General features: G+C 41.2%; 1 protein-coding gene across 1 annotated transcript in view; it reads left to right on the top strand.

Moving 5' to 3' along the window:
* Positions 1–2,707: 2,707 nt before the first annotated feature.
* The window catches only part of RFX4 (regulatory factor X4), an 85,542-nt gene continuing 71,830 nt past the window's right edge, over positions 2,708–16,419 (top strand). The window contains exon 1 of the mRNA XM_034402911.3: positions 2,708–2,850. Coding sequence (XP_034258802.1) covers positions 2,808–2,850 — 43 coding nt within the window. The 5' untranslated portion in view covers positions 2,708–2,807. The remainder of the gene's footprint in view (positions 2,851–16,419) is intronic.

Genomic DNA, 16,419 nt, shown 5'->3' on the forward strand with positions numbered 1-16,419 from the left:
TATGTATATGTATATGTATATGTATATGTATATGTATATGTATATGTATATGTATATGTATATAGATAGATAGATAGATAGATAGATAGATAGATAGATAGATAGATACCCAAGGCTGCTGCCACTTTCAGTTCTCTATGGAATGTTGGTTGTTTGAAAAAAAATTGTCCAGCAGGAATTATTTGGAACCTTTTGCTTTTAATTCCACCTTCATTGGAGTATTGCTGATCTCCTTTCCATGGTGTGAGTTTCTGATGGGCGGCTTCATACCCCTCTCCCCCACCTCCTTTAACTGCTACATTGGGATTTATTAGTCAGACTTCCCCCTCCAACTCTTTCTCCTAGCTTCAGCTTTTCTACGCCACTTTGTCCCAGGGACTTTGATCTGCAAATTTTCTTGGACCCTAATTCATCCCTGCCCTCCACTCCCTTAAATTAAAAGGAAACACAAAACAAGAGGTTGGTCCTGCGAAATTACAGCGAAGTTGGAAGCGTGTTTAACGTATTGTAATTTTTCCACCAACGTTTCTGGCTTCCTCTGGGTATTTTCGTATGTGAACGCTGGGCGGGGAGGTTGGGGCGGGGGTGGGGGGGTGGTGGAGAAACCGCTTGCTCCTTGTTTGTCTACCTTAAGGGAAATGGGGGGAACGGGAGGCAGCAGCAGGAGGAGAGAGCCAGCGAGCCAGCGACTGCAGGGAGAGAGAGAGAGAGGTCTTTTTCTAAAAGCACTTTGGCTCTGTCCATGGTCAAAGTAATTCAGCCGTAATCCCCCTTTCTCTTCCTCTCCTGGAGCTCCATTCATATTCTAATCACAGCTTTTCCTTCTCTAAACCAGCCACTTTATCGGAGCCCCAGCTCGGCTCGGCTCCTCCGTTCCCTGCGTGGCTCACAGAAGCGCCTCCCGAAGAGACGCCCCACTTTCGCCCGGCTTCTCTTCTGCGCGCCCCTCGCCCTCCCACCCGAGACCCTCGCGGCGCCCACGCCGCCCTCAAGGCTCATTTCTTGAACTACTTGTGACATGTAGACATACACCCGCACCCACACCCACACTATGTGTGTGTGTGTGTGTATAAGTATACACACACACACACACACACACACACACACACACATATGCATATACATATACAAAGGCATATATATATACCACACACACATAGGCACGTGTGTGTGTGTGTGTGTACATATACATATACACATACACATACATGTGTGTATATATGCATTTTGTATATGTATATGCATTTGTATATATATGTATATGCATATGTATGTGTAAGTATATATACACACATACACACACCCACACATACACATACACATACATATACATATACAAGTGCATATATATATATATATATATATATATATATATATATATATTACACACACATACGTTTGTGTATGTATGTTTATATGTATATCTATATGCATTTGTATATATATGTATATGCATATGTGTGTGTAAGTATATACACACACACATAAAACATATATACACATACACATACATATGCATATACATATACAAATGCATATATATATTACACACATATACATGTGTATGTGTATGTTTGTGTACATATGCAGACACATACATGTGTGTGTATGTATAGAAATGCGACTAATAAATAAATTTGTATATGTATATGCATATATATATATATATATATATATATATATATATATATATATATATATGCATATGCGTGTGTGTGTGTGTGTGTGTGTGTATGGGTATGTATATGTATGTGTGTAGATATATGTGTGTATATATACTTATAGACATATATATATACATACACCTGTGTATAGAGCTATCTCGGCATCTGGTCGATCGAGGAGATATCCAAAGGGTCCCTTTGCGCATCCCCTCAGCGCCCAGGACAGGAGGCCAAAGCAGGCCAAGCTCGGCCCTGGTCTCTTTTTGTGGGGGGGGGGAGTGGGGGAGAGACTTTAGTGAACGTTGGGGCCACCTTTGAATGTTGTGCTGGGCGTATTTTCGGCCAGAGCCAAGCCACGTCGGGGGGGAAGCCGGAGAGGGCCCGGCGTGTGAAGCCCCCGGAACACCCAGCGAGAGGAGGGGGGGGGGCAGAGGCTCTTTCCCTCAGAGCAAACTCCCTGAAGGAGGGGGAGGGGCGGGGGCAGTCGGGCCGGAGGAGGAGGGCGAAGTCCGGGTCGATCCCAGGCTGTCCTGAGCCAAACGTGGGGTGGGGGGGGGAGGGAGGGAGGGGCGGAAGGGGGGAAGGGAAATGGGACGAAGGGGGTCCGGCTGTGCGTGGAACTTTCCCCAAGAGCAGCCTTCCCGAAGGGCGAGCGGGGAGGGGGGGAAGCTGCCGAAAGAAGTGTGGGGCTCAGTCGCCGAAGAGCTCCGAAGTCTCTCTCTCCCCCCCCCCCCTTTGCCGGAGGAGCTCTTTTCTTATTCAAAACAGTGGCACAATGGGGTTCACATTGAGCCTTGCCACATCCCCATCTGACTAGCAGCCATTCATCAGGCTGGCCGGCCTATCAATGACATTTCTCCCATCAGGGCTCCTATAAAATCACGCTTTTTCCCATGAAACATCCGCAAACATTTTGACGGCTCCGACGTTGCCCTGCTGGATTTACTGAGGGTCTCTCTCTCTCTCTCTCTCTCTCTCCCCCACCCTCTCTCCCCCTCCCCTTCTGGCCTCCCCATCTCTTCCCCCCCCCTCTGACACACACACCCTTCCTCCCCCTCGCCCTCGCCTGTCCCTCTGAGCCGAGGGGAACTCCCCAAAACGCACCTCGGACGTTGGGGCGCCTGTACTGTCCATGGGATCAGCATGCATTGTGGGTTGCTGCAGGAACCTGACATGGATTCCACAGGTCAGTCCAAGCCGTCGGGGCGGCCCACAAACAGCCCGAGCTCGGGAAGAAAGTAGCCGGGAGAGGAAATCTGGTGGGGATGCGAACCTGTCAGCCTTCCTTCCCTTGGATCGGGACGGCTCGATCCAAGGCGCCTTTCGCGGGAGACTTGGAGGCCCCAAAGGACGGGGCCCAGGCCTTTTGCCTCACTCTCCAAGCCTGGGTGGGAAGGATCGGGGCCACTTACCCCCCCCCCAACTCTCTTTGCAAGCTTCTAACAGCCCAGGCGCTTTAAAGGGGAACCTTCTAGGGTGGGGTTGGCTTTGGGGTGCCACCAGACTGGAACTAGCCACAAGGAGAGACAGAAATATTTTTTGGGGTGGGTGGGTGGGGGGGAAATGACCCCTGTCTGAGGTTTCCTTGCAATTCCAGGGAAATTTTGGAGACTTGACCTCTGCCTGGCTTAGTAGTTAGGGGCCCAGGTGGGAAAAGGGGGGAGGAGGAAGCCATAGAAATATTTAGGATTATGAGGCTGGAAACCTTGGTAAATCCATTGCGAGATTTTGATACTCAGGAGGAGGAGGACTAGTTAATTCTTAGGACAAATCTTTACTTAAGATCATAGGCCTATATTGGAATACTGGACTGTTATGAAGCAACTCCCATTATCTCCAAGCAAAACTCTGTATTGGAATGAATCCTATTAATTGTTACAGCTCTTAAATCAGTTTAAAATATCAGCTTTAATCTCCCTCTTTTCCCATTCGTGAATTTATGATCCCCCCCCCATGTCACCCCAGCCTTTCCTTATTAGATCCTCTGCTCACTCCAGATCTGTTCAGGGTGCTTTAACCTCACCCTGGCTACTCAGTGGCAACTGATCCAGTTCTCAAATCTGGAGCCTCCTCTGGTTGGAGGCACCAGTGAAGCGGCAAGAAGTGACGGTGGCTTTGTTCCCCCAGGGATACCCCAAATGAGGTCTGGGTGGGCGGTTAGCTTGCACGAGGCGCTGGATAGGACTCTAGGCGCAGAAGCTGTAAAATCTCAGCAGGTGCTGAGCAGAGGCAGAAGGGGCGGGTGGAAGGAGCTTATCTCTGGAAACGGAGCGAGGGCAACTTTTTCCTCTATTTATTTTAAACTGGATGTTCAACCTTAGGCTGTTATTTTTCTCGGTTTGTCGACTTCTGGAGCCTATATCGCCTGAAAATCAGTGGGGAAAGTTCTACAAGAAGGGATTTGGGGGATTACAGTGCGGGTCAGTTGCACTGAAATTTGGAAGCTAGATCTAAATGGGCCTGTTGAGAAATCTATAGGACGGGGGAAGGGAAGAGCTGGCTATAGTTGAAGAGTTGTCTTTAAAACGTGCCTGGAAATCCATAGGAAGCCAAAGCAAGGGAGATCAAGTGATTCGGGCTGAAGGATCGGATCCCGGCCATTACCTCAAAGTCTTCAGAAGTTTCTTTCCTACTCTCCTCTCCACCTCGAGATTTTTAGGGTGGAAGTTTTAGGGCTGTTGCTCTCGCTCTCCGTTTTTGGGGACCCCCCTCAACAAAACAGCGGCCTGGGGCTGGGGGGTGGGAATGCCGGTTGTTGTTTTGTTTTTTTTAAAGAGCCGAATGGCGCCCTAGACACCTCGATGAGGAAGATTTACAAGAAAAATATTTCTGGGCGGATTTTATGTGTTTGAAGCGGGGGGGATGATAAAAGCATCAACCGGCCTGTTGGTCAAGGGGAAGGGATGCCCAAATCATGAAAATCAAAATCAAAACGAATAAAAATACCACGAACCAGGGAATCCGAAACTCCCAACATGGGCAGATAGGTTGCCCATCAACATTTGAATTTTGAAAACTAAACGTGGGGAAGGAAGAGGCCAGCAGTGGCTTTAGGACTCCCCCTTTCCCTCCCTCCCTCCCACGTTTAAAATTGAAAGTTTTGTTAGGAACTTCTTTTGCTGCAACCGATAGAGCGAGCCGAGCCAGCCTTGGACTAGCGCGATGTGTAGGAAAAGGGGAGATGGGAACGGGGTAAAAACTTATCTGGGGCGCCTTGGTGACGGAGGGGGAGAAGCTCGGCACCTCCTCGGCAGAACGACCGGGGTGCCTCCACCCGCAAGAGGCTGACCAGGCTTTTTGCTGTAAACTCCCAAAAGTGGAATAAACCTCCCAACGCCTTAGAAGTGATCCATAGCTTTACAAGTTGGAGATGAACGGATGAACGGGACGCTTAGTTCGCCGAAGTCCCCGCGGCTACCTTGGCAGCGGGATTGATTAAGATAATATTAATCAGGAATCACTTTCCCGACCTTGCTCAACAGATGGCATGGAAAGTGGAGCTTTTGGCTTTGCCCCATTCAGGAACTTTCGCCTTCTTTTCAGAGGACTTAATCCAATTAGGCTTTCTTCGGAGTTTCAGTTGTTATGTAAAGAATCCTTTTGCGTCGGCGGAGAAATATAGCTTCATCCGGGGAGGGGAGGCTGGAGGCGGGGGGGAGGCTGGGAAGGCAGCTCATTTTAATTTTTTTCCTGACCCTTCACATCTCTTCTCCAACTTTATACGTGCCTTTCCATCGCTCTTTGGGGAAATCAATGGGAATCTGAAGGTTTAATTGCAGTTTGCTTATATCTAGTTTGCATCAAATATTAGAGCATCTCTAGAGCAGTTATAAGGCGAGCAAGAAATGGTTAAATTAATAGTAATTACACACCTGTATAAATAACAAGAAGAATGGTGGTTAAGCCATTTTAAGCAAATTCTAATCTCTTCCTGATTTCAGTATATCTTTCAAACAATGTTGATTCAGTCAAATGTCGCTAAATGAATTTAAACCCACTCAACAGGTTGATCTATAAAGAATATTTGCCCGGTTCAGCTAACAAAGCACAAATTTCCTTTGGGATATGATACATTCAACACTAACATCTGAATGTAGATTAAAAGTAGATACAATGTATCACATTTAGAGAAAATAGTTTGTGACGAGTGGGTGTGCTTAAATTTTTGTTTTATTTATGTAAATATGAAATGATCGCAGGCAGGAAATTTAATTCTGATAGATCAGCAGGTCCCAAATTCAATTTCTACCAAAGAAATTGTGAAAGAAAAAAAGAAAGTCCTTTCTGTTAAACAGGGACAAGATTAATTAAGGAATTAATTGAAACTGAGAAGTGGCCAAATTGATAGAAGCAGCCAGACTGGATGTCCTGACTTGGGACAATTCCAGAATCTGTTCTCAGAAACTAGAAGCCCAGGAAAAGTGATAGAACTTTCCTTCTCTCTATACCTTCCCCCTTCAAGACAGTTATTTGTTAGAAATCATTTTTAATATACTGCTCTAGAATGTGTGATGTAGAATTCAAGGCAAATATCTTAATGCATGTACGTGATAAAATGCAGTGCCTAAACACATGCGATTAGGGTCTCCTAATTAGGCAATGGCCAAATCTGAAATTAATCTTATATAAACACCCCTCAGTGCTTTAGAGGGAATTGGTTTCCTTCAAAATATAGTAAACCACCAGGAATGCTGTCTTTAGGAGACCTCCTGTTAATTTTCTTTTGCAGAGGGCAATGGGTGCCTATCACTAAATCCTGTCCAAGTGGCACTTTAGTTACAGGAAGGGTTCTTCAGCCCTGGGATGAAATTTTTAAAACCACTAGTTGCTGCTGCTGCCTTAATACACACTGGATTAGAGTTTGGTGAACCAAGGTTAGCCATTTCATTGTTTTTAGCTGCTGACCCCTTTTCTTTTCCTTGTTCTCTCCCAAGGCCCCCCCCTGCTCTTGTTAAGGAAAGATGCTTGCAGAACCCAGCTAGTTTAGCAGTGATGGTTATTGACTGTCCTTTTTAATGAGAATTAAATGAAGGCATTGCCACAAAATTTGGAAACACATCCCTTGGATCCTCTTCGCTGTAGTTGGATAATGGGAGAAATGGAAAGCGAGCAGTATGTGAAAGGGATATTAATAATCCAAAATTTGTGAGCTGGATCCCTAAAGAGAGAGGCATACTCATGATAACAGGTCTTAACTAGCTCCCCAGCACAGGATGGTCAGTCAAAGGCTGTTTCCTCACATTCTAGACTCTCATTTTAGACCTACCTTTCATGTTTCATCTATGCTTATTGCAGGCTCTGTCATTTAAAAAAAAAAGTTCATAACTTCATGTTTTTTTTTTATTGTGGCCAATTCCTGCATCGACACTTCTAGGAAAGTCTGTGCTTTTATCAATATTTGGGGGATGGATCCTTCCCCATTAAGCATTGCAGAGGCTGTTTTACAATGAGTGAAGGAAAAGGAAACGTTGGGTGCCTGGTGGATAGGAAATCAGGAATTCCAAAAGTGCTAAAACTGACTGTTTAACAGTTTGATGCTTAGTGAATGAATTATGAGATTATGAGAAACCTGTGAGGCTTTCCAACATGGGAAGATACTTCATAACCTATCCAGTATGCATTCGTTTCACCAGGAACGCTTTCTTGTAATTTATAAATGTGTCTTGGCAATTACAAAAGTTTAGGCCTAAACAGATAAACAAGATTGGGCAACTCAATAGGGTTTTGTTTAAACGTTTGCAAACTGGGCAACAAAAGTTATGCTTCTACAACTTTTTCTTACTCATTTCCACGAAGAACATATTTGGGTGTATCTTTTTCATATTGTAGTACTTCTCCCCACCCCTCCCGACACCACCATAGTCCGTTAAGGCAAGGTTATCCAAACTCTGCTTTTTAAAATCACCATTTTTTATTTCCTCACTGAACAATAATAAAATTTCCAATTTCATCTAAGAAAAAATAGTAAACATTTCTAATCTATTTGATGCTTGAATCATTCAATAAGATGGTAGTATAGATAATGTTTTTCCATCATCTTCTATTCTTCAGGATATTAGTTGTAGGTGAAATGTGTATCTGGCTGTTGAATTCTATGTATATAAAACTGCTGAGATTACAGACATACGTGCAAAATTAGTTCTGCGTTGTCTTCTGATTTCAGATGTATTAAAGAAAGATGGGTTATTTTAACGATTAGTTTATTGTTGAAGTTTAACTATCTTAAGATCCATTAAAAGGGAAGGCATGGGATTAAAGAAGCTGCAGTTGAATACATATAATAACACCATGAGAGGTAACATTGATCAAAAATTCTGTTTCGGCTCAGATAGCATTTGGCATCATACAGTTACATTTGGGTACCATAGAGCTCCTGCATACAGAAGGGAGAATGAAGCAATGGATAAAGTACAGTTAGTAAATCATATAAGGTTTACTGTTGCTTGAAGACAGCATGGTGGTTTTTCACCAATCTCACTGAAGAGAAGGTCCTTACTTGTACGGATCTCCCTAAATCACACTGAAAGTTTCCCATTCATTTTTGCTACCTTGAAATACCCTCAGTAGGACTCCAGGACTATGGGTTGGGGAAGGAGGGATATAAATTCTTGTCTATGTTTAGAGTAGTGTTATCAAAAGAAGTGGGAGGGAGGAAGGGACCACAATGTTCTTTGCTTTCTTTCACTCTGAGGCATTTACTCTCTCTTTTTTGCTGAAGTTATTACTTGCCTTGGACAGATTTAACTGCATGGGTACCAAAGAGTAGAGGGAGAAGCAAATAAGATATAATTGAGAGAAGCGTTTGACTCATAAATCGTGAGCAATCCTGATCCCTTTTTCACAATAGGCAATAGAGAATTTGTTCCTCACAGAGATTTTTCGTCTTCAGTTGGGTGGAATGAAGCAGTGGCCTCCAGCAACTGATTTTGAGTGTAGGAAATAGCAGTATGCTGTTAGTTTATAGGTAGTTCTTGACTTGCAACCCGTCTCTTAATGACCATTCAAAGTTCTGCCAGTTTCTGGCATTTGTTTTTGGTTTACAGCAAAAAAAAAAAAAAAAAAAAAAAAACCACCCAGGGGGAAAAGGGATTTGCTTAATGACTGCTGCAAAAAAGTCAGAAAATCAGATCTGGTCATGTGATGCCTCAATTTATGATGATAATTCCAAGCTCAATTGCAGCTATAAATTGAGGACTACATGTAATTGATCATAAACAGAAGTGGGACATTTGGGTTTAGGCATGCATAGTGTGGCTAGGTTTGAGTGTTTTATGACTTCATTTGGGTCATGGATATTTATTTGTGGTCAATGCTAGGGTGAAAAATGGCCATTAGGCAGAACGGAAATGAAGACTGATTTGATGGTCTGGTTCAGTTAAAACAGCTTCCTGATAACTGTAATGGTATTTAGAATCAATGTAATTTTGGCATGATAATGAATTAAAAGTGTAAACGATATAAATAGCCGCAGCAGGGGCAGCATCTGGTTTACCAAAGCAGAATCAAACCTGGTTAATATTGGGATGAGACCACCTGAATTTGACTGAGAATTCAACAGCATCTTGGAGGAAGGCTATATAGCATGAGTCATTTCACCTTTATATTAAAATATTAAAAATAATGATAATAGAGTCAACTGAAGCCATGTTCGGCTTGAGAATGTTGCTACCTTTATTTATAATTAAGTTATAAATATTATAAATACTGGTAGCTTGCAAACTTTATAATTAACTTATTGATATATGTCAATATTATAATCCTTATAATAAAATTAACGTACAATTTACTTTGCCTTGGGGACAAAGTTATACAATTTCAACAATTTATTGTATGCGATGGCGTTACTCTTGTACTGTACACAAAAATACAGTAAAAACACATTATTTTGAACAAATCATTTTACACATCTTGTAGAATAAGATGGGATTTTGAGTTGATAGAATTTGAGGCTACAACACTAGGAGGTACAAGTATGATAGCCATGATTTCAAAGTCTTTGTATATGAACAATTTTTTTTGGCATGTAATTAATCATATGCAAAAAATGTAGCCAACTTTGTGCTATATTGGGGAAAAGATGTAAAATAGCCATCTCATTAACGTACTGTATAGTATTTCCACGGTGCTTTTTATGTGTCAAAATCATTTGTTTAATTCTGCTTGAGGAGATCCCTTTCAAGTTCTATCATCTCATTCTACCATATAATATACAGAGGGATGGCAAATAGGGTTTGTGTAGTGCTTTGGATCTGATTTCAAAGAAGTGTTTCAGGGTGTACATGGCCACAAATATACCCATCTGTAGCTCTTTAAAGTAGTTATGTTTTCCCCTTATGTGAGGATCACATAGTTGCTGCAGATTGCTAATTGGCAATCCAGGCCTGGTAAAGATGCAGTTGCTTTCAAGCAAGGCTGTCAAACTCCCGGCCCACGGGCCAGATGCGTCACATGCTGGCCAAGCCCACACCTGGTTTAGCAAAGGGGGGAAAAGTCCAGATATATCATGTGACGCCACCGTAATGATGTGAGTTTGAGAAGCCTGCTTTAAAGAATTGCTCTGAAGAACTTTTTTCTAAATTTCTTCCCAAATACTGCTTAGTCTCCATGTGAAAATGTGCTATTAATTTCCTTACCATTGCCATTAATTTTAGATATGAATTGCTTTTCTTCTTAAAGAAGCAGTGCTAATGTTTGCTTGAGTGGCTTAATCCGCCTCACTTTTTAACTACTAAATATGCATTTTTGCTTGAGTGCAATGTTTCTCAATCTTACCAAGTTTACAATATGTGGACTTCAACTCCCAGAATTCCTCAGCCAGCATCTTAAAATTGCTAAAGTTGGGGGGAAAAAACTACTAGCAAAAAGAAAGAGTTTTATATTCTTTGTGTGGTTGCCTGGATGTGAAAAGGCTTTTAATACTGAAAGAAATATTGTTTGTGGTAGTAAACATATTATTAAGAGTTGCTTTAGTTCAAAATGTGGTTTTTCATTTGCATTCTCATTCCTATTATTAATATTCTGGCATACTAAATTCTGAAATTAATTGGGCTGATATTAAATTTAGTATGAAATAGCAACTTTGTGGCCCATCATAACTGCTAGATTTGATTGAAATATGAATTTTACTTATATAGGATTGTTTGTAGACAGGTTCAACTGATATTGGTATTAACTGGATTTCCTTGGCTGTTTTTAACTTGCTCTGGTCTTTGACTGTAATAAACACTGACTTGACTTGACTTGGTATAGATATTTGGGGATTTGTATATGAGACAGAAGGGAGTGGCTGGCCATACACCAAGTGTACAAATGGTCTTTAACATTAACATTGAATTCCACACAAGAAATCATTGGCATCCTTCATTCTCAAGAGAATATGGTATCGTGCTCTGGAAAGAGGTACTAAAACAGCATCTAGTGTGACTAAAAAGGCCAATTCGAGAGTGGCAATCCCTTCCACACTGAGGGCAGATACATTCTTTCCCCTGCCCAGCCCCCAGATTTCGCTGGTTCTGGGACTGCCTCTTTGCCACACAAGAAATGTAAAAAATAAAGTTACAGACAAATGTAAAATGTCATATAAATAATTTTGAATCAGTAAAGGATCTACAATTCTGCACCAAAAGAATGTGTCACAATGTCTGCGTTGACATAGCGAAGTTGTAGCATTGTTTGGTTAGTTTTAAAACTCTGTATACATTCAGTTACTGGAGACGGAAAAGTACGTTTTTGGTTTATTTCAGTGAGTGAACCAAGTCAATGTGCTTTAGCCCACAAAATATTACTAAAACAAGGACTTTGTACAAGGACTACCATACAACCAACCAATATTTGTAGTGTTTGACTTTGCCAGAAAAAGTTCAAAAAATTTTTGAAATTCATATTTTAAACTTGAAGTGGCTGTGGTACTAAATCTCTCTCCCTCTCCCTCTCCCTCTCCCTCTGCCTCTGCCTCTCCCTCCCCGTCTGTCTGTCTGTCTGTCTGTCTGTCTGTCTGTCTATCTATCTATCTATCTATCTATCTATCTATCTATCTATCTATCTTCTATCTATCATCTATCATCTATCTATCTATCTATCTATCTATCTATCTATCTATCTATCTATCTATCATATCTCTCCTTCCCCCCCCCACACACACACACAAACATGCACAAACACACACCAATCAAGGTTGACACCCGGTGATGTCACTCAAGTGGCTTCATGCCTAAGGTGGTGCTAGAATTATTAGCCTGATACCTTAACTAATACACAAAAGTAGTTCTCATATACGTAGATATATAAATATATGCATGTGTATACATATGCATGTGTACAGTATACAGTATATGTGCATATATTCAAGCGCCTTCTACACAAATCAAAATATTATCGCTAAATCTTACATGCATCCGGTAGTCCCTGTGTTTACTGCTCCTTCACATTCCCTCACACGAGGAGAAAACTTTACAAGGAAGAGTAAGTACTAGCAGGTTTCCATAGCCACAGCCTTGCTCCTACTAGTGACATCTCCATGGTGATTGCCGAGAGTCGGATTTGGGGAGGGGGTGGTATTGTAGAGGGAAACAGCTGCTTGTAATTATGGGAGGGAAGAAGGCAAAATATTATGAGTTTGCAGTTCTGCTTTAAACAGGGATTGGAAGCAGGGGGCACCCGAAGAGTGACTGTGAACATACAACAAAGGAGGAAGGAGGGAGCCAAAGGAGCAAAGATCCAATGAAGTGCACGCTTCCCTCCCTCCTTGGACAATACAGAAGGCCCCTCCATTGGCTGTGAAATGAAACCGTCCAAAAGAAAAGAGAAGAAACCCTGCTGAAGCAGTGCTCAACAAACAATTCTTAATCACTCATTAAGAATGCTGTCCAAACAAGCTTTGGAGAAAGCAGACTCCATCTTTCTCTTTGCCATTTCAAAGCACAAGATTCACTACTGCCAAATTGTAGCTGGAGAAGCTCCTTCCTTCCTTCCTTCCTTCCTTCCTTCCTTCCTTCCTTCCTTCCTTCCTTCCTTCCTTCCTTCCTTCCTGTTTGCATGCCTGCCGGCCTTCCTGCTTGCCGGCCTTCTTGCCTGTCTGCCTGCCTTCTTATCGCTCACAGGTTATGTTTCAGAATTCCTTTGATGGAGGCATCTTGATTTCTTGCAATGCTTGCTGAGGGTCTGCCAGATAACACTGAAAGAGCTTGAAAAGAAGGACAGGTTGATACAGAGCAAACTAGACACTTAGGTTGTTATCTTGTAGAATTTATCAGATACTTGAACAAACTTTCTTCTTTTCTAAACATTAATTTGCTATGTGCTTTCTTGTCAGAGTCGTATCTCTCTAGTCATAATTGCTCATGCACTCATATTCTGTTTATAGACTCATATGTTTCTGTCTCTAGATAATGTGAAAACATAATGTTGCACTAGATTGGCTTGGGGATTATGCTTAAGAGAAGCCTTAAAGTAAAAAGGCAATCAACATGTATTAAATATAAATATATTTCTTTTTTTTTTTAATTTTTATTTATTTAAAACAGTACATCAAACAAAAAAGAAATAGTCAAACAAATGATCGCGACAGAAACTTTACATGATATTTACGCTTTCTACGGTATGTAGGCTTCAGTCAAATTTAACAAATATTAAACATAGTCCTGGTTATACTTGACTTTTTGGGTGTCTGTTGTTCAACCAAACATACCATTTGTCCCAACATTGGAAATATACGGAGTCCTTTTGATCTCGCAATGCTTTAGTCAGCTGTCGGCTTCCGCATAATCCAAAATTTTCTCCAGAATCAAATCTTCAGCCGGCAGGTCTTTCCCCTTCCAATGTTGGGCGAAACATATTCTTGCTGAGGTGGTGATAAATACACACAGACACCATATATTTGTGCCTATATTATCTGGCCTAATGTTCAGTAGATAGTACTCTGGTTTCAGAATTAGGTTATAACCTGTGATTTCCATAATCCATGCCTGTATGGTTTTCCAGAATTCGCTCGTCCTGGGACAGGTCCACCACATGTGGAAATAGGTGCCGATCTCCCCGCACTTCCAACAGTTTGATGAGAGATTTGAATACATTTTAGAAAGACGGGCAGGTGGAAGGTGCCATCTATACAGCATCTTGTACACATTTTCTTTATATAATGTTGCCCACAGGAGTTTCATATGTTTGAGCCAGATTTCTTCCCATTTGATCAAATCAATTGGATAACCAATATTTCTCCCCCAGGCAATCATAGAGTCTTTAACTATTTCATCCCCTATCCAATAGTCTATTAGAAGTTTATATATCCTTGATAACATTTTATCCTCTTTTCCTAGAATGATATTGTCCAGATCATGCTGATTCAAATTAATACCAACTTGTTCCCTATCTTTCTTAAATTTCGAGCAAATTTGGGCATAAGCCCACCAATCCAGTTGTCTTCCCTGCAACTCCAACTCATTTCTTGTTTTCAGACTGCCATGGGGGTCCAAAAGTTCCTGGTAAGAGAGGTGATTTTCTTTGTTATATAGAGGCCTATACGTTATAGCTTCAAGTGGTACCAGCCAGGAGGGGACTGAAGAGTAGAATTTACCCTTAATTTTCCTCCACGACTCAATTAGAATATTCCTCACATAATGTCCTGCAAGACACCTGTGCTTTGGGATTTTATTTTGCCAAAGAAAATAATGCCATCCTTGATGTAACCCCTGAGGGGAAATATAAATATATTTCTGTTGTTGTTCTGAATTAAGTTCACTTCCAGTTGTTCTTTACAGGACAAGTGTAAGTTTAGGGCCCATTCATTTTATCATGGACAGATCAAGTGATATATTGCAAATATCTATGGGTTTATAGCTGATTCAGTATTTAGGACGCAGCTTCAGAATTGAAAGAAAATGTTCTGGAATGTTAGAAGTATTGTGTTTAGCAATCAAGAATGGCTAAGACTCGATTCCTTAAGGGTATCAGGCATTGTTCATATTGAACAAGGAAGGCAATCCATAATCCATGTGGACACATAACTGTATATTCATGAAATCATACACCAAACTATTTCATATAGTCACTTGTTTGGTTTTGGCTTAACGTTCAGCTCATGTTGTTTGTAAACAAAGGTTTGTGCTTTTGCAAGCATTGATTTAATAAACCATGCTTAGACAAAATATGGTTTAATGGAATGTGTGAACCTGATCGTATTCCTTTAGCTTTCCCAACTGTAATAATGGGAGAAACCAATACAGATTCAATATTAGTGAAACTACTTATTAATTTAGTGTATAGCATACAACGTCAAGGAAATCTACATATGCTAGATGCAGTCCTGACAACCTAGGTTGCTCGTTCATTCTGTTTGGCACTTGTGCACCTATCCTTGATGCACCGCAGGGGTCAAACTAGCTTTACACCAATTAGCAAGTGTTGCTTTGGTTGCTGGTTTTTCCAGGCACCTCTGCCGACCTCGCCTCGCCTCGCCTCGTGTTGCATTGCCTCACATCCATCCAGGTCCAGCACCGGCGTCTGCTCTCCTCACACACAAATGCAGCTAGGTTTTTCCCACTAAAGTGGTACCCATTTATCTACTCACAATATTGCGTGCTTTCGAACTGCTGGGTGGGCAGGAGTTAAGGATCGAGCGACGGGAGCTCACTCACCATTTCTGACGGGCAGTTCCAGCGTCATTAAGCCCAATGAACCACTGCATCCCCTGATAAAACCACTGACAACTCCTAACAAATCAGGATAATTTCAAACTGTGGTATTTTTATAGCTTGCATCACAGATTCTATGAGTTTTGAATCCCGTTGTTTTAGAAATCACTTCTTTTTCATCTTAATATAGATAATGATAATTTTGCTACTACTTTTTTGACTTGAACATTTAAATCCTTGCAATTAAATTATTAACAAAAAGTAGTGTTTGATAGTGATGAAACTTACTTGAACAGATGTTAGAGAAGACAGAGAGACAAAGAAGCAGGGGCAAAATGTGTGTACGATACTGAATTACATTGTATGAAGAGTCATAACCCAACTCTACTGGCTATCATTAAGCCTTAAAGACCTGGATGTGCTCCAGGGCATGGAGGCTGGAAGTTAGCTGGGGTATTCTTAGGTTATTGCACTGCTTTTACCTTGATGATCAGAATTGGTCTTATACAGCTAGCTTCTGACTTACAACAGTTCATATAGTGACCATTCAAAGTTACAATGGCACTAAAACAAGTGACTTATGGCCCTTTTTCACACTTACAGCTGACTCATATTTATGACGGTTGCAGTGTCCGAGGATCATGTGATCACCTTTTGCAACCTTCAGACAAGCAAAGTCAATGGGGAAGCCAGGGTCACTAACAACCATGTTATTAACTTTACAACTGTAGTAATACATTTAACACCTGTGGCAAGAAAGGTCGTAAAATGGGGCAAATCTCACTTAACAAATGTCACATTTAGCAACAGAAATTTTGGGCTCAATTGTTCTCAAATTTGGGAATTAATACCTTATATTGATTGTTTGGGGCCTGTTTTATAATAATAATAATTATTATTTGCTGAAATTTGTTACAGCAGCATGGGCAGCCATATATATCTAATAAAATACAAAATCTTTCATTATCTCACTTTTATAAGCATCAGTCACTAGGTGCTGAAAAGAATGATCACAATCTGATAAAATAATTTTGCTGTTGACAAAATATATGTATATGTATTTCGTTAACATCAGCAATTTCTTTTACCTAAGAATTTAGTAAAAGATTATTCCTGGTGCTGTTTTT

Source organism: Pantherophis guttatus, chromosome 7 (assembly GCF_059756535.1).
Source record: "Pantherophis guttatus breed Tessera chromosome 7, ASM5975653v1, whole genome shotgun sequence".
Taxonomy (NCBI): domain Eukaryota; kingdom Metazoa; phylum Chordata; class Lepidosauria; order Squamata; family Colubridae; genus Pantherophis; species Pantherophis guttatus.